This window comes from Macaca nemestrina, chromosome 18 (genome assembly GCF_043159975.1).
Source record: "Macaca nemestrina isolate mMacNem1 chromosome 18, mMacNem.hap1, whole genome shotgun sequence".
In the NCBI taxonomy this organism is placed as follows: Eukaryota; Metazoa; Chordata; class Mammalia; order Primates; family Cercopithecidae; genus Macaca; species Macaca nemestrina.
The window spans coordinates 71,992,858-72,011,825 of record NC_092142.1 but is presented as its reverse complement, the minus strand read 5'-3'; the positions used below and the strand labels follow the sequence as shown (position 1 = coordinate 72,011,825).

The window sequence follows — 18,968 nt, the reverse complement described above, 5'->3', positions numbered from 1 at the left end:
CTGAGTTCAAATTCTAGCCCTGCCACTAATTTGCTGGGCCAGTCACTTAATCATCTCAAGTCACAAATACCTCATCAGAAAAGTGGTCCTTGCTCTTCCTGCTGTGGAAGGATCAGGAGAGAGGAGGCACGACAGAGACCTAGTGAACTCCGAGCCCGAGTGCTAAATATTTGTCAAATTTGCGTATCACTATTAGTGTTGTTACTGTTATTATTGCTACTACCAGCAATAAGAAGTGGTGGATGTATTCAAGACGATCGGGAGGGAAGGCAAGGGCAGCCTCTCCCTCTTTTTCACCGAAAATCCTCCGGGTGTCCCTGGCCCGGTGCCGAGGGGTCTCAGCGCAGAGGTAAGGGCCCCCCTACGAGTCCGGGCCCAGCCTCTCGTGCCGCCGCCCTCGCCGCGCCGCGCCCCGGCCGGATTCCCTGAGCGAGCGCGCCCCCTGCTGGCAGCCGGGCGCGGGCGCAGGCTCCAGAGCGTATATAAGGGCAGCGTGGCGCACAGCCCCAGCGCGAGTGCCAGAGCCCAGCCGGCGCGGAGCGGGAGCGGTGCAGGCTGAGGTCTCTGAGCGGCTCGCCATGGCTGGCCCGCAGCAGCAGCCCCCTTACCTGCACCTGGCCGAGCTGACGGCGTCCCAGTTCCTGGAAATCTGGAAGCACTTTGACGCAGACGGTTAGTAAAGCTCCCAACTTCTGTGCCCATTGGCACCCAGGGGACCTGCGGTGAAGGGGGCAGGGGGCGGCGCTGAATGCGGGCAGGTGTACGTTTGCCCTTAGGAGGTGGCCTGGTCGCAGAGCCTGTTGGGGTAGGGTTCCCGAGTTTGGGAGACATCCGGCTGCTCTGGGCACAACTGTCAGTAACTTTCTTCCCTAACATAGATGACCCAGAGCCCACCCGCATTTGCAGCTTTATTCTGAGCAAGTGGGAGCTTTCTCAGAGAGGTGGCCTGGGCTGGGAAGGCCTCCAGGTTCCCCCTGCCATCTCCCCGACCTCCCCTGCCTTCAGCTGCTCCAGCCACAGGTCTCAGAAGCCCACTCATTTCTTTCCTCCTCTTCCCGTTTTGTTGAATGTCAGGTTAGCCCCCTTACACTGCTGGAGGCTGGGATAAATTAGGGGATCCTGAAGGGAAACTTGGCCTCCCCAGCTTGATTGGCTGGGAGCAGGAGTATAAAATGGCATTGGGGACCCTGAGCACCCCCCAGGCTTCCTTTGTCCATTTTCCAGCCGCCATGGGCATGTGGGTTTCCTAACACAGCAGCAGTGGGTGTGGTGGGGACAGCGTTGGGGTGCCAGTCCCAGACCTGTTCCCTCATAGTAATAATCCTTGGTGCTCTTGGTGACTTCATCTCTGGGTAGGGGGAGGCACCACCCTAAGTGCCTCAGTGACCAACCCTCTGTTCTGCGTGGTCTTGACACTGACTCCCCCAAAAAGCAAGGGCCGGACAGGATGACCTTTGGAGGTAGCCCCCAGCACTGGGATTCCGAGAGTCTGCGGTGGTCTGACTCAGGCATAAAGGGTGGTCCCCCTTTAGAGGCTTTTGATATCACTAGAGACTCTGTTTCTGTCACTCTGAAAAAATAAGTGATCTGATGTCCCTCTCTACGCACAGACCTGGCTAAGATGAGCATTCAAAATGTCCTGGCATCTCAGACGTTTTGTGGTGTCTGCAGCTACCCTCCCCTGGGGTAGCTAATGGCTCCTGGAGGGGCTGACCCCAAAGGGAGGCCAACGGGAAAGGCTAAGACAGATGCTGTCTCCAGAACACAAGTTCTTAACCACTGCACTGCACAGCCCCCCAGGAGGCCAGGCTCAGTCCTGTGGGCTCTGACACCTGTCATTCAGGCCCCTGTCCCAGATCTGTGTGGGGTGACAGAGTGGTGGCTCAGGGAGTTTATCCTGGGGTCTGAGAGCAAGGAGGATGGAAAACAGAGGGGCGTCAGGTGTGCCTCACTCCATTCTTCCCTCCTCCCTTCCTTGCCTTGGCAGGGTGTGGAGGTGGCTGAACAGAGATCCTCTGTCCAGAGTGCTATGGGGAGGCAGGGGTTAATGTCTGGGGATGCTAATGGGTGAAATTTTGTTTCCTTGGAGCCAACTGAGAAAGCTGAAGGGGTAGGGGACTAGGCATTTGAATACCTGCGTTAGGACTGTGATCTGCCTATGAATTACTGACGGAGGTGGGTAGATTGTTAAATCTGTAAAATGGGGCTAAGGAGGGGTTGTATTTCTAATCCCCAGCTCCTGCCATAAAATTCCCGTGGTACAAAGGGCTCTCCTAAGAGAAGTGCAGCCTTTTAGTATTCCAGATGACATGCACGTTCCCTAAGGAGGCTCCTGCCAGTTTATCTGCACCAGAGACTTGCATGATTCAAGGAAAGTTACCAAGCAGCCAAGGTTACACCACTGGCTTCCTGGTAGATGAGTCAGCTATAAACAGAGGACTCTACAGTTCTACTTTCCCCCATTCTCAGAGGGACAACCAAGAGCACTGTCTATAACCATGCAGATCTTTACGTTTATCTGAGACATTGTACTTAAGCACAATTCCACCTTCTCAAGCTGTGAGGCTGCCGGGCAGACCATGACTCCCCTTATACAGATGGGGAAATAGACACAGGGGTTGATTTTTCTGAGGTCATGGAACAAGTTACTGGTGGGACTGGTTCCTGGCCAGCGTTTATTCCCCCACTCTGGTTCCTGGACACCTGCTTGGTTTGGAAGAGGGTTTTTTTCCATGATGATAGGTACACGTCTCCCTCCCATTCCCCCAAAGAAAAGCCCCCAACCCACCCTTGGGGGTGATGGGCAGTTTCATGGATCCCAAAATGGGGTCCTTGGCTTGGCTAGAGTGTAGTTCAGCTACCACCCAACCCAAGATCTTCAAAGCTTCCCACAGTCATTTTGCCTCTGGCTCCCTCCTGCTCCGGGTTGAAGGGGGAGCTCGATGCTTGCATCTTCCTTGTCTATCAGGCTCCCGCTGCCATGTCTGCATCACAGCCTCAAGGGAGTCCCAAGGAAGGGCCATGGACCCGACAGAGAAGGAAGGCAATGAGGATTAAAATACCAGAGATGAGAGAGAGGTGACTTAGGAAAATATGTATACAGCCAAGTTGGAATTCCACAAAAGGATCCAGAATTAGGCTTTGGGTGACCTTCCTCCCCTCCTGAACACCCAAAGTCTGCAGATGAGCCCAACACCGCACTGCTTGAGGTGCTCCCAGCCCTATTTAGGCCTCTCTCCTACCAATTCTGGTTTCCGTTTTCAACATGGGGTTTCTCCCCAATTCTAAGAGTGCCCCCCACCACTCACAATCTTAAAAACGCCTGAGAGAACTCTCCCTTGCAGCTCTCCAGGTCCCTGGAGTGAGCTCGCTGGAGCCCAATTAACCACAGCCCCGAGAGTGGGAACCACCTCCCCACCCCTTCTGGATGCTGGCTGGTAGTAAACAAAGACGAAGAGATCTTAGGAGGCAGCTGAATCCCAACGAGAGGGAGGATGGGGGCAGGAGGACCCTTAGCCCATTTCAAAATGGAAAAAGCTACCATCACCCTTAAGAGCTGGATTATTTTCAAAATTCTTATTAGCCTTGTGGTAGAGAAAGGAAGACGTGTGTGTTTGGAGGGTGAGAAACTAGGACTCAAAGAGGCAAAATTCTTTTCACAAGATCACACAGCAAAGCAGGAAGAGGTGAAGGGGAAACCAGGAATCTGGTCTCCTAGTCCACAATACCATTCCACCAACTCTGCCTCAGCAGTCAGCCAAGGGCATGCATTTGGGAGGGTTCCAACATTGTCTCTGAAAGGCTGAGGTAGGGAAGATCACAGCCAAGCCCACCCAATGACCCTAGTGGGGTCTAGGGCTCTTCACACATCACCTCCGTGCTCTGAGTGGCCCCGACAGGGCCTTATGTATCTGAGCCCATTGCCCTGTTGCTTCCTGATCGCTTCTGTATCAGAAACTTTCCCCCTCTAAAGGACCCAGGTGGCTGAGGGATGCCCAGTTCAGAGTTCACACTGTCCTTTATTTGTGGTTCTGATTAGACAGGCCAGCAGGCTCCTATTTTACTGACCATCTGCAAGCAGCAAAGTTGTAGCTCCAGAGAGAAGTGCCTTAGCTTTTGCTACCCCTTTGAAAGCAACTAAGAGTGTAGAGATAAGATGAGTTCTCTTCCAGGGGCAAGCGGACATTCATGGGGCCAAGTTGAACATCCTACTCCCTTCCAAGAATCTAGCCTACATAGATATACTCATATGTGCACAAAAAGTTATACAAACAAGCATGTCTATTAGAGTCTTCTTTGGAATTACTAACAATTTCAATGGGCATGGGGGTATGTGCTTCACTGGGGGACAGAAAAATAAATATGGTCATCTCTATGATGGAGTATGATAGGGCAAAGTGAAGCTTTTGTAGTGACACAGAAAAATGTCCAAGATGTATTACTAAGATATTGTTTAAAACTGTAGCAGAACACTATTATGATATAAGCCCATTTTTATTATGAATGACGTATGTATGTTGCAGGATATTTAGAAAAATACGACTGAATAATAGCGGTTCTCTCTGAAGAGTGGATGAGCCACATGAAAGGGGATTTTCTTTTACTTTCTAAGTTAATTTCTGTAGCACTTGAAAATTTTACAAGAGTATCTGTTTTCTGTGTAGTCAGCAAAACAATAAAGATATAAGAAGGGAGGCCAGGCACAGTGGCTCAGGCCTATAATCCAGCATGTTGGGAGGCCGAGGCAGGAGGATCACTTGAAGCCGGAAGTTCAAGACCAGCTTGCGCAACACAGTGAGACCCCCCCAACCCTCCGCTCTACTAAAAATTTAAAAATTAGCCAGGTGTGGTGGTGCACGCCTGTAGTCCCAGCTACTTGGGAGGCTGAGGCAGGAAGATGGCTTGGGCCCAGGAAGTCCAAGGCTGCAGTGAGCTATGATCGCACCACTGCACTCCAGCCTGGGCAACAGAGCCAGACCCTATCTTTAAAAAAATAACTAACTAAATAAATAAAGATATAAGAAGAAAACAATGTGATAGACACCTTTTCTTCCCTTGTAAGAAATATGTATATGTCTCCAGGTGGGGGGATCTGTCTAGACTCTTCTGGGCTCCTATTCACCTCCAAGTGGCCCAGCTGACTCAGCGGGTGCTCAAAGCCTCTCACAGGGACTGAGTCCTGCTCCTTACCTATGTGGACCCTGAGGGTTTTGAAAATAACAATAGAAGCCACAAGAGGCTGAGGATGGCTCTGCCCAGGCTCCCATCCTCGCCCTCTGAAACCCAGTGGCCTGGTGGAAGTCATCTCTAAGCCCACACAACACTGAGGACCACTCAGGGCCAGACTGCAGGGCCCAGGCAGGCTCTTCCAGAGCACGGGCCACTGCTCGTTTGTTTGTCCCTGGTTTCGGGAATGGGGAGGAAATTCACAACAGCAGCACCTCTCAGAGATGGATGGAAACCTGGGCAACTGGCCTCGGGCGGCTGCATGAGGGGTCCTGCAGTACCAAAACAAAAGACACGTTTAAATAGGGTCACAAAATACGTGACGTATATTCAGTGTTTATATAAATGACACAACAGTTACCATGCAGCATACCTATGATGTTTATAAGGTAATCGTAGGATTTATCAAAACGATTGGGTCTTGGCCCATTAAAATCAACAGGGTCTGACACTGGGAACCGAGATGAAAGTTGTCAGAGGAGAGCTTTCTCTGAACCCTGTTAGTGAACCTCTAGAGGTCTGTATACCTCTCAGTTGGGCGTGGCGTGATGTCAGGATATGAGGTTCTCAGGGAACAGCTGCTTGAGCCATCTGGGGTAGGCCCTGGAAAATGTCCCCCACCCCTCCCTTTGCTCCCACCCCCAACCCCCCAGTTCACTAACAGTGTCCACGTGCACCAGCTCTACGCTGGGAACCTCCAAGTGGGCTCTTGCCCACTATGGCTCTGCTTCTGACTCTGATTGCACCAGCCGGCAGCGGGGAGCAGCTGGTCTGTGAAGAGCTGGGGCTCCCGGGGGAGGCCGCCTAAGGGACCCATTTCACAAACAAGACGCCAACCCCGCATTGCCAGGGCAGCTACCAGCCCGGCCCGGCCAGCTGTCCCTGCCCTGCTCAGCTTGTATCTTCCCCTCCAGACTTCAGCAGCTTTACCAGCCAAGCCCCTGGGGGAGGTTTCCAGGGCTAAGGAGACCCCTCAGGGAAATTAATTCCAACACCAAGGGAGCCAGAATTAATAGAACAGGCCTGAGGCTCTTCAAGAACAGTCCCTCTCCAGCCCCAGCCCGCCGGCGGATTGCATCACAGGCCCTCCTTTGCCAAGCTGGCCCATCTGGGGCCTCTGGCTTCAGCCCTCCCCCTGTCCTTGTTGGCTCTCCACTATCTCCCCTCTCACCCAATCTGCCCTATCCTTCTGGCCTCCCTCATGCCTGGGACTCAGCCCAGCATTAGGCTGCCAGATGTCCACAGGTTCAGGGGACCCAGCCCAGCTACGGAGCCACTGGTCCAAAGCAGCACAGCCCAGAAACAGATTGAAATTCAAGTGCCCAAGCATTCAGCTGGTAGCTGGTAGCTCTTCACTCTGGGGCTTATTCTTTTTTCCAGAAGCCACTGGAAGAAGCGTGTGTGTGTGTGTGTGTGTGTGTGTGTGTGTGTGTGTGTGTGTGTGTGTGTGTGTCTGTGTGTGTGAGAGAGAGAGAGAGAAAGAGAGACAGAGAGAGCGAGAGTGAGAAGCCAGGACAAATGCAGATATGGACAGACATTGTCCCTGGGACAAACAGAAGGAGGCCAGGAACTCTGTCAGCTGTGGCTGAATCTCCTTCCCCCTCTGATTCCTCCTTTCTAAGATGGGGTTGATAACTGCTTACCAGGCAGGTTGTTAAAGAACAGATGAGGTGGGAAGCGGAAAGCTCTTTGTGAAGGATGCGCAGCATGCGAAGCCAGATTAATACTGGGGCAGAGCCTAGGGAAGCCAATTTCTTACCCCAAAGGGTAGGATTTGACTGTCCCAGAGGGTGGTCCAGATGGAGGTTAAAGGACTGTTCCCCTTCGGTAAATTTGAATTCCAGATAGACCAACAAGTGGCCTGGCCTCCTGGATGCCTTCTGGTGCAACTTAACGACGAAATTCGGAAGGTGCGAACCTTCCCTCCTTTGACCTCGCTAATCTATGGACCGCGGAGTGCTACACAGGCTGGTGCACTAGAAGCAACTGGATGCAAAATCTTGAGTGTGCTGGAGGGCTGGTTAGAACACAGGCTTCTGGGCCCCATCCCCAGGGACTCAGATTCTGTAGGTCCTGGGTCAGTCCTTAGAATTTGCATTTCTAAGAAGCCCCCAGGTGACACTGATGTGTCTGGCCTAGACCAAAATTTGAAAACCACTGAGCCATTTCTTCTCAGATTTTAGCACATTGATGAATCACCAAGACAGTGTGATCAATAGACTGCTGGGCACCACCCCCCAGAGAAAGAGATTCAGTAGGTCCAAGGTGGGCCTGGGATTCTGCATTCCTGACAAGCGCCCAGGTAGTTCCAACGCTACTGGTCCACAGACTGCATTTTGAACAGCACGCCCTTATGCTCCAATCCTACTAAATTAGAATCTCCACTTTAATAAGATCCCTGGGTACTTTTTATATACCCTAAAGTTTGAGACATGCTGCTCTGAAGCAGTTCCGAACCTTGACTGTTCTGAGCTTTAGAATCACCTGCAGAGCTTTGAACACACCCCCTTCCCCCTCATCCATTAAATGAGAAATTCTGGGGATGGGGCCAAGGCAACAGTGTTGTTGTCAGATCTTCCCAGGTGATCCTAATACACAGCCTCAATTGAGAACCAGTATTTTTTCTTTCTTTCTTTCTCTCTTTCGTTTTTTTTTTTGTTTTTTTGTTTTTTTGTGTTTTTTTTGAGACGGAGTCTGGCTCTGTCGCCCAGGCTGGAATGCAGTGGTGCGATCTCGGCTCACTGCAAGCTCCACCTCCCAGGTTCATGCCATTCTCCTGCCTCAGCTTCCCGAGTAGCTGGGACTACAGGCGCCCACCACTATGCCTGGCTAATTTTCTTGTATTTTTAGTAGAATCGGGGTTTCACCGTGTTAGCCAGGATGGTCTCAATCTCCTGACCTCGTGATCCACCCGCCTCGGCCTCCCAAAGTGCTGGAATTACAGGCATGAGCCACCGCACCTGGCTTTTTTTTTTTTTTTTTTTTTTTTTCTGAGAGAGTCTTGCTTTGTCACCCAGGCTGGAGTGCAGTGGCACAATCTCAGCTCACTGCAACCTCCGCCTCCTGGGTTCAAGCCATTCTCGTGCCACAACCTCACAAGTAGCTGGGATTACAGGCACACACACCACCACATCCAGCTGATTTTTGTATTTTCAGTAGAGATGGGGTTTCGCCATGTTGGCCAGGCTGGTCTTGAACTCCTGGCCTCAAGCAATCCACCCACCTCAGTCTCCCAAAGTGGTGGGATTACAGACGTAAGCCACCATACCTGGCTTGAGAACCAGTATTCTAAGGAAAGCAGTGGTGCTGGAACTCTTCAGGTTAACGGGTTTTCATCTATAAACTGATTTAGAGGAACTTAAGAGGAGAGAGTATAAATGGAAGGCAATATTTGTTCCTTCCATTTATGTGAGATTTTACATTTTCCAGAGTGCTTCCACAACATTACCTTGTACAGCTCTCACCATAACTCTGTAAAGTAGAGAGGGCATAAATAGTTACGTCCATTTTAGAGATAAAGAAACTGAGGCTCGGAGAGATTGACTTGCCCAACATCACATGGACAGTCATAGAGCAGGTGGTAGAATTATTAATATTATACCACTTACTCAGGTACCTCTTACCTGTTCAACTCCTAGGAAATCTGAACGTACAAGGCTCATGGAGAACAAGGCCTCCCTGAGGTCTCTTTTCACTGAGGGGTGAAGCCTCCTCCAGGCATGGCTTCCCAAGTGTCTGTGGCCAGATGAAAGGTAAAGAAGTATTGTCTCACTTTAAATTGGGGGAAACCAAGGCACGGTGGTGATGAAGAATGGTAGCAAGAGTAGAGTAAGGAAGGAGGCAGGGTCCCTTGGTCTCACCTCAGTTCTGCTCCCTCGTGTTCACAGGACGTGGTTTGACAACAGGTTAGAAGTGACGGTTGCCACGGTAACCACATCTTTATCGCTGCCCATCCGCATGAGCCTTGCTTGGTGACCAGTCACCCCACCGGTTGCAAGAGGGTCATAGAAACAGCAGACCATTCATCCAGTGCCGACGTCCTCCTAGAAGGGTGTCCACCAGCCTCTCCTCTACCCGAGCCTCCAGTGATAAGGGCCCCCTGGCGATGGATGGGGAGTTGCTTTGAGGGAAGCCAGAGCAGTGAAGGCCATTTTCCATCCACAGTGGAGGGCTGGGTGTGGAGTGTCCCTTCTAGGCCCTGCAGTGCCGCCTGCCAGTCTCTCCTCTGCTCCTCACTGTGTGCCATCAGCTGCCTGTCTGCCTCCCTCTCCCAGGCTGACCCCTGGTGCTCATGGGGAATGGGCCCACATCTAAACCTTGGTGATAGCTCCCTGAGCACCAGGCACGAGGTGGAACTGTGGCTCAGTTCAAAAACATCAAGGCTCATAGCATTGAACCACATTTCTGTCCTTTCGTTGAGGTGCCCAGAGGGAGGTGGTGGAATTCCTAGTATGGGGAGGGGGGTTCCTCCTGCCCCGGAAACCTCCTGCTGCCTGTGCTGCTCAAGCTGAATTCAGGGAAGTGGCTTCTCTCCACAGGGCTGCCCTTCTAGCTACTAGCTACTGGACCTCTTTCCCTGCCTCCAGTTTTCCTCCTTCCTTTCTCTACCCCCTTCCCGGAGGCTGAGGTTTCTTGGGAGGTCTCCCCTGCTCGTCCTTTCCAAGAAGCCCTGGAAGTCGATATCTACTGTGTGACACCATCATTCCTTCATTGCTCTCGACACTGGAAACACCATGTTTAAATTCATATCCTTGCTTATTGTCTGTCCCCTGCCCCACCCACACCCCATTAGAGCATAAGCCCCCCCATGGCAGGACCTAGCTAGCCTTTGCACCTCCAGTGCCTACACAGTGCAGATGCTCAACAAAGCTTCCTCCAATGGGCCAGGCACGGTGGCTCACGCCTGTAATCCCAGCACTTTGGGAGGCCAAGACAGGTGGATCGCTTGAGCTCAGTAGTTAAAGACCAGCCTGGGCAACATGGCAAAACCCTGTCTCTACCAAAAACAAACAAACAAACAAACAAAATTAGTCAGGCATGTGCCTGTTGTCCCAGCTACCTGGGAGGCTGAGGTGGGAGCATGGCTTGAACGCAGGACATTCAGGCTGCAGTGAGCCATGATCCAGCCACTTCATTCCAACCTGAGTAACAGAGCAGACCCTGTCTAAAAAAACAAAACAAAAAAATTCCTCAAATGAATGAATCAGTGAATTAAGCCAGGATCAGGAATGAGGACACTTCCGTTCTGGTCCTCCCTGGCTGTGTGGTCCAGAGCAAGTTGCTTGCCTTCTCTGTCGTGTGCCTCAGTGTCTTCTGTCCGCAGAAAAGGATTCTACTCTGCCATGCCCGTGTGTCTGGAAACACTGTGTGTGGGTTCATTTCCCCCACAGCAACCCACGCACACCTTACCCATAGTGAGGGCTCAGATTATCTGCTGGAGCAAAGCAAGAGGGCAAAATCGCTTCGAAAAGTTACAGACATTCCATTGACCTTCAGAACTTTCCTGCTGGGCGAGGCACTGGCTGATTGTCTGAGTTTCTTGAGGTTGTTAAACCTCCTTCAAACCTTTCTAGAAAAAAAGATGGAGTAAAAATAAATACTTACTCTTTCTAGGTCCCAGAAAAACTCCAAGGAAAAGGTGGCCCCTAGAGATCTGTACTTTTTTTCTTTGGGTTCAGAGCGTTCAGTGGAGCGGGGCTCGGTGCTAGCCTTGCCTGCTCTAGCCTCCCTCTGCGCCCCTAAATCTTTCCAACCTAAAGAAAGCAGCCCAGGGTCAAGGTGTTTGCAGCATGGGCGGGAGGCACAAACAGCGGCCATAATGGCAATGTCTGCCCGCACGTTTGAGGCTTGCTGCAGGCCAGCGCGGCAAGTGTATTATTATCCTCTTTCATCTTCACGGCAGCCGCATGAGGAGGGTGCTATCGTTGTCCCCATTTCATAGGAGAAGAAATTGAGGTTCACAGAGGTGGTGTCCTCTGATCTGGGTACGACAGAGGGAGGAGAAGAACCAGGTGTCGGTGCCTCAGCAAGAAAGGCCAGTCACTCTGCCGACCCCCTAAATGGTAGGTGAGGGGGCCAGAGAAGAAACGGCAGAACATCGAGGACCTGGTGCAAAACAGGGCTCCACAGAGGAATGAGGGACCCTGTTCAGAGCTAAGTGGAGGCAGCTCTTGGAAACATACCATGCTGCTCTGTGGGCTTCCCCAACCCAGTTCCTTTTAGCCACCTCCTGACACACTTATGAAACAGACACATACTCGCTCCTGTGTCTGCCCAGCCGTGGCTCCTGTGGTCTCTGCTTCGCTGAACCGTGCCACGCATTCATGGTGCCAGCTCTGAGCCCCCACCTCCTGCCCTAGCCTCGGGCTTCTGGAAGCTGCAGATGCACCCAGGGCTGAGCTCAGCTTTCCACCTCCCCGTCTGACTCTACAAAGCCTCCAAGGAGAAGAATGTGACTTTGCCTTCTCAGTCGAGAAGAAATTGCACCTCAGCGATATGAGAATAGCCAGATCGCTGCAGGGAGTAACCAGGAAGAGAAAAATTCCTCATTCTTCCAACTCAGAGTATCATCAACTAGATGAATGTCTTTTTGCCTAGAAAGCCCATCTCCCTCTCCCTCACTCCCCTCCTTTAGCCGGCCTCACAGGAACCACGCTCTTCTGAAATTCCAGTTCTCCTAAGAAGCTTTACAAACATCCTAGAAGGAAGATAACCACCCCATTCTAGGATAAAAGGGAACTCAAGTCTCACTCTGCAAGCCCATTACAATCACGTCTTTTCCCTGCAGACAAAAATACATAATTTACCTCATGTGATTCTTGCCATACAATATTTATTGTGGCATATTCTTCAGTAGAGAGTGCCTCTAAGTTTATTCAGAATTTAAATTCTCAGGGGACCCTAGGAGGAGAGGCTGGGAAAAGCCTCCCCTCGCAACCCCTCACAGTGGCCAGGGTAAATGCTCCTTTATTTTCTCTGTTGCGTTTGTAATTCCATTTGCCCTTGGTGAAAGCTACCACCTCCCTTCCCATTCGAGTTGAATCTGCTCTACGGGAATCTTCCTCAATGGCTTTAGATCAAATTTGGAACTTGACTTTAGGTCAGTGGTTTTCAAACTTTGCTACACAGGAAATCACCTGGGAGTGTAAAAAAAAAAAGAAATCATGGTGCTTAGTTCACACCCCAAACAAACTGCATCAGAAAGTCTAGAGGTGGGGGCCAGATATCCATATTTTTTAAAGATCCCTGGATGCCAGGTACCTGTAGTCCCAGCTACTTGGGAGGCTGAGGCAGGATCACTGGAGCCCAGGAGTTTGGGGCTGTGGTGTGCTATGATCACACTTATGAATAGCACTGAACTCTAGCCTGGCAACACAGCAAGACCCTGTCTCAAAAAAAAAGGAAAAAATCCCCAGGAGATTATTTGCCGCAGCAACGTCTAGGAGGCATTGCCTGAGCCCTGCCTGATTTCCCACCCACAAATGCCTCCTTCCCAAGCACAGCACTGACCAGTGACCTTGACTGTGCATTCAGCTCAGTCCTGGTCTCTAGACCACCCAGGCTGAAGGCGTGAGAATCTAAAGGACCTCCCACTACTTATGTGATCTCGCAAGTCAGGCTGTGACCTCGAGACCTGGTTCTGATCACTGCACTCTTCCCACAGATTCATTCCCACGTTAGACACGGGTTCTAGTAATGGAACTCAGTAACAACATTTATGCTGCACTCATAATGACTAGAGGATGGGCTTTCCATACAAAATCCTGTTTAATTATAATAACCCACTTTGCAGATGAGATGAGTTCAATAACAGTCTCAAAGTCACACTGTTGTTAAGTACAGCAGAACTAGCCTTTAAATCTGCATCCACAGACCTCAGAGCCTCCTCTCTTCATTACCATGTGGGATGCCTCTCCTATCCTTGATCCCTGTGACCAAGTGTCAGGTGGGGTGGGGGGTGGGAGGTGATATCCCATAGGACAGATGCCCTGTGGTTCTCTTTTTTCTGGGCCCTTCTGTTTTTGTTTGCTAGGACTGTCATAGCAAGGCACCACAAACTGGGTGACTTAACACAACAGAAATGTATTCTCTCGCATTTCCAGAGGCTAGAAGTGTGAAATCAAGGCGTCGACAGGCTCTGCTAGAACTCTGAGGGCAAATCTGCTCCCTGCCTCCCTCCTGGCTTCTAGTAGTTGCTGGCAGCCCACAGCGTTCCTTGGCTTGAACCCACATCACACTGGCCTCTGCCTCCATCTTCACGTGGTCTTCCGGGGTCTCTGTGTCTCCACAAGGCCTTCCTATAAGGACACCAACCACTGGATTTAGGGCCCATCCCAATCTAGTATGACTCATCTTAACTAATGATATCTGTAATGACCCTATTTCCAAATAAGGTCCCATTCTGGGGGAGCACTCCAACCCACTACACCTTCTGAACCCCAGGGACCCCGTTCTGGTTCTGACCAGAGCCCACCACTTGCTGACGACCTGTCACACCTCCGCCACCTAGTGCTTGCTCAGACTTTAGGGACAGATACAGAAGCTGCCAGCTTCTGCTCTCCTCTGTCCTCTCGGACACTGTGCTAGTTCCTCCCAGTATTTTCTAGCTGCTAAATGTATGTTGTTCATCTTGGATCTCTAGGTGCAAATGTCCTGGGGCTGGACCCACACCCCTAGCTCCACTGGCCTAGACACCTGCCTGTGGGCCAGCTGGGAGAAGACATTCTCCACGAAGCCCCTGGCATGCCCACCCCATGCTCCCCTTACTATTTAGCGCTGAGATTGATTTTTTCTCTCTCTCTTTCCAGGAAATGGGTATATTGAAGGTAAAGAGCTAGAAAACTTCTTCCAAGAGCTGGAGAAGGCAAGAAAAGGCTCTGGCATGGTAAGCCCAGCCCTGTCTCCCATTGTTTGGGATTTTCCTGACCTATGCCTTTGAGCACGCTCTGTCCCAGTTATGTATGCCATAAACAGGCCTCATATCGCTGGTCTTGACACAGCATTTTATTTGTAAGGATAAAAAAATAGGCTATCACCTAAGAGTACCCTATCTCAATATCCTTGGGTGTCTGGAATTGGGGGCTATTCATGAATGGACACCAGGGGTTGATGAACCCTCCTGCAAAGCTGCAAAGCTTTATGTCTGTGTATGCATATATTAATATATATGCAGTATTTTTTTCCCTAGGGACAGAGTCCATAGCTGCTCTAAGGTGCTTAGGGGTCACGATTCCAGATTGGATGCCTAGGAGGTTTCAAGTGCCCTGATTCTAGACTGGAGTTTCTCAACCTTGGCACTGTTGGCATTTGAGGCTGAATAATTTGTTGTGGCAGCTGCCCTGTGCATTGTAGGAGTTTAGTAGCATCCCTGGATCTACCTGTGAGATGCCACTATCATCCTCCTTCAAGCTGTGACAATCAAAAATGTCTCCAAACATTGCCACATGTCCCCTTGGTGGGAGATTGGGGACAGATTCGTCCTCAGAAGAGAACCACTGTTCCACAGCAACATAGGCTAGAATCCCCAGCAAGGAACTAGAGGAAAATTAAGGATTGCTCTCAGCCAGTATCTGAACCACACGGCACTGGCTGGCCTCATTCGTGGTGGTGTCACAACCTTCTAAGCCTGCCCAAAGTGACTCCAGATCACATCTCAGCCCCTTAGTGACAGGAATGTTCCTTTCCCTGGTGCCAACATGGCACGACTGAGTTTGCTAAAGGCTTTTGGGGGAGGTATGTGAAATATTGCAAAGCTCAGGTGATTGGAACTAGTCTGCTGTGATTCCCGTGTCTGGTTCTGGAGTACATGGAGTCAGCCCCACACCCTCCCATCAACTCCCTCGGGTCCTCTGGAGGTATCTCTACTGTCCCCTGCTGCGTGTCTGTTGGCCAATCCACTGTTTATTTGCAGCTCTTCAGGGAGCAGTTTGGGAGATGAGTCACAAATCTGCCAGTGAGCTCCTGGTTCAAAGCTCGGCAGAATGCCCCAATGAGAAGGAGGTCAAAGTGACGGGCTTAAAGCGTTGGAGGCAATTCATGGGTTTGTTTATCAACAGTTCTCCCATCAACTCCTAGGATAATGAAGCCTGGATCACGGAAAGCATGGGCTTCAGAACTGACTCTGGGATCATGGGCTAGTTGGAGAAATGTGTTTTTATGAAGTGCTTTGCATCTAAAATCCTTCTCTTAGTCATTCCCTTCCTCAGATGTCATCGGGGTAATTTTCAAGTCTGTCAACAATCCCAACTGATGTCATCCAGGACTGGTTCTCAGAGCAGCTGTTATATGGTAGAAAGAATATGGGCCTTGGAAGCAAAAGCCATGAGTTCAAATTCTGGCTATACTCCCTGGGTGTCCTCTAGAGAAGTCATCTCGACCTCCATTAGTGTGTCAAATGGAAGGGCTATGAACTTCACAGGAGCTACTGTAAACTCAAAAAAGATGGCCACATTTGTGACAAGTGCCTGGGATCAGACTATGTACTTTTGTAAATATAAATAAATATTGATAAACAAATAAATATTGACAAATTGATACTAATTCCAAAAGTAAAAAGCAATCAGAGGGATTCAGGAGACTCTCATAAGTGATAGGATTTCCCTTGGCCCAATCCTGGGGAGCACACAATTCATGTGGATGTCATCAGCTGAGTGATGCAGGAGCATCAGCCATGCCAGATGGGCTCATCATCGATTAGGGAGAAGGAAGAGCTCCTTAATGCAAATAATTAATCAGCACTATCTCAAATCAGGGGAAGGTTCGAGAGCTTCAAGTCTATATTTAAGATAGGCAGCTGTGGGCCTGAAGGAATGTTTTAAGTTCTTTGCTTTCTAGTAGTCAGAATAATTGGGTGGACTATTTAAATTACCCTTCGGCTACAGGATGACCTCCTCCTCATGTTCCTCCTGACATGAAAATCAGGAGTGAAAATAGTGTGGAATTGCCAGTTAGTCTTTAAAGAAGAAAATGAGCAATCCACCTTGCTATAATGAAGTGCTAACCTATTATGGGGCACTGGATGAAGTTCAGTTTGATTACAATCTGCTTCAGTAAAGTGTTGAGGCCTTAGTTCTCACATCTGAGTGATGGGAACAAGTCCAAACCCTTCCTATAGAGTTGTAGCTTAATTCATCTCAAAGGCAGCAGGGCATGTTTGATTACGTGGTAGGGAGCATGGCCACGTGTCCTTTGAAATTTGTATGACTGAGCCTTGAAGAAGAGATGACTTGATTTGGAGGGGACCTGGAAAGGAAAACAACACAGCTGGGATCAATCAGAGCATCAGCAGAACCTGGTGCTGCACCCACTTATCCAGGATGGAAATGATTTCCAAGCCTGCTGCTCTGAGATCATGGTTCACATGAGCTACAGCAGCAAAAATCAGCCCCCTTTGTCTTTCCACAGATGTCAAAAAGTGACAACTTTGGAGAAAAGATGAAGGAGTTCATGCAGAAGTATGATAAAAACTCGGATGGGAAAATCGAGATGGCAGAGGTGAGCCCTGCCTCGCTGGTTAAGTGCTGTGTGGGAGGGGGCCTGGGCCCCTGTGCCTCTCCCAGGCATGAGCATCCTGCTGAGAATTGGAGTGAGGTGGGGGCCTCAAAGCTCTGGCACCCCCAGCACTTGGGCTGACCAAAGAGAATAGCAGGGGCTTTTCTTGTGTGTCACCCAAGGAAGGAGGAAGTGACAAACAATGACCAAAAACAGGGGTGAAGACCTTAAATGCCCACAGGGGCCAACAGGTATTGTAACCAAGTGGCAAGCCTAGCTGAAGACACTAGGGAGGCTGAAGACAGGTGAACAAGAGACTCCATGCCCCACCTAAAGATATCCAAAGGATAATTTTTAAAAGTTACATACATATTCATACACATATAATCTATACATTTATAATTCACATCAGTAATTTACATATATAAACATATTATTTGCATATAACAATTTACATGTATCCATATATACATATATACATTCATATATGCACACATATATACACATACACACATACATTCACACATACTCATATGCAGGTGCATGTTAAACACCTCTGATAATCAGTGACCACGGTCAAGGGCTCAAGAGTGCTGGCTGGACTCTGTGGGCCATGTCTATAATCCCAGCACTTTGGGAGACCGAGGCGGAGGACCCTTGAGGCCAGGAGTTTGAGACCAGCCTGGGCAGTATAACAAGACCCCGTCTTTACAAACCATATAAATAAATAAATAAATAAATAAATAAATAAATAAATAAATAATGATGATGGTGGTACAGGCATTAGGGCAGAGCTCCACCCAGGGTATATTGTTGGGATGCTACCTTAGGTTGGGTGCCTGAGACAGAGATTTGAGTGGAAGTGGCTTACTGAGGCAGAACCCTCTAGAGAAGGGCAGCAGCAAAGGGCAGGGGATGGTGCTGTGCAAGGATGTGACCTCAACTGGAGCCTTGCCTTGGCTAGGCTTACAGGGACTCCAGAGTGTGGACTGTGCCACAGAGTGGGTCCCACCTTGAGGCAAGGGGGCTGATCTGTTGTACCCCTGTGTCAATCAGTCATTTGGATGCAGGCTGCCCCTCTTTGGGCAAGGAGGAGACCTGTGGAACTTCCCCAGCAGGGCAGCTCTGGTCTGACTGAGGGCAGTTCTCGCGTAGGGGCAGGGGTGAGCTGTTAGCAGTCTGACTTCATAGCAGCTGAGGGGTGGCCACCAGCCTAGTTACAGAGGAGCAGGGAGAGGCACCAAGAGTGGCCACTGTAGATGCCCATGCCTGATATAAGAGGGCTTAAACCAAGGGTTGGCAGACTTTTTCTCTAAAAATACAGATTAAGGTAAGTGTGTTAGGGTTTGTGGGCCATCCAGTCTCTGCCACAGCTCTTCAGCTCTGCCACTATAGCACAAAAGCAGCCACGGGTGTTATGTCAATGAGTGGGTGTGGCCACGTCTTATAAAACTTTACAAACAACTTCTGGGCCATACTTGGCCTGAGGGCCATAGCTTACCGTAAGAGGCTTCTAAAAGAAAGGCCAGGGGTGGGGTTGGTTCCAGGTGGAAGCCAGGGCTCCTGCTCTGCTCCCTGCAGTTCTCTTGGTTCTGTTCTCTGCCCTCAAAATACCTTCATCCTCAGGTTGTTAACAAGATAGCCACCGTAGCACAGCCATAGGCATCACATCCACATACACCCACATACATCCACATACACCCACATACATCCACATTCAACCACATGCATCCACATACAACCACATACAACCACATCCATATACACCCACATACATCCACATGCACCCACATACATCCACATACAATCATATACACCTGCATACATCCACATGCAACCACATACACCCACATGCATCCACATTCAACCACATGCATCCACATACAATCACACACACCCACATACATCCACATGTACCCACATACAACCACATATATCCACATGCACCCACATGTACCCACATACAACCACATGCACCCACGTACAACCACATCCAACTACTTACATCCACATACATCCATATGCAACCACTGTCCAGCTGCAGAAAGGGCCCTTCTTAAGTGCAAGGAAATGTTCCCAGAAGTACCCACAGCAGCCCTTCCCCGACATTTCATTGGTCAAAACTGGGGCACGTGCCTACTTGTAAGCCAATCACTGGCAAGAATGGGGGCTCACACTTCACCAATGTAGACTCATCAGGATTGGCCTATGACACAAGCATTCCAGGAGCAAAGAAGCAGGCAAGTCCGGTT

General features: G+C 50.0%; 1 protein-coding gene across 1 annotated transcript in view; it reads left to right on the top strand.

Annotated features, from left to right (window-relative positions):
• Window positions 1-508: 508 nt before the first annotated feature.
• The window catches only part of LOC105491301 (calbindin 2), a 32,680-nt gene continuing 14,220 nt past the window's right edge, over window positions 509-18,968 (top strand). The window contains exons 1-3 of the mRNA XM_011757561.2: window positions 509-672; window positions 14,034-14,110; window positions 16,630-16,719. Of these exons, the coding sequence (XP_011755863.1) occupies window positions 579-672; window positions 14,034-14,110; window positions 16,630-16,719 (261 nt within the window). The 5' untranslated portion in view covers window positions 509-578. The remainder of the gene's footprint in view (window positions 673-14,033; window positions 14,111-16,629; window positions 16,720-18,968) is intronic.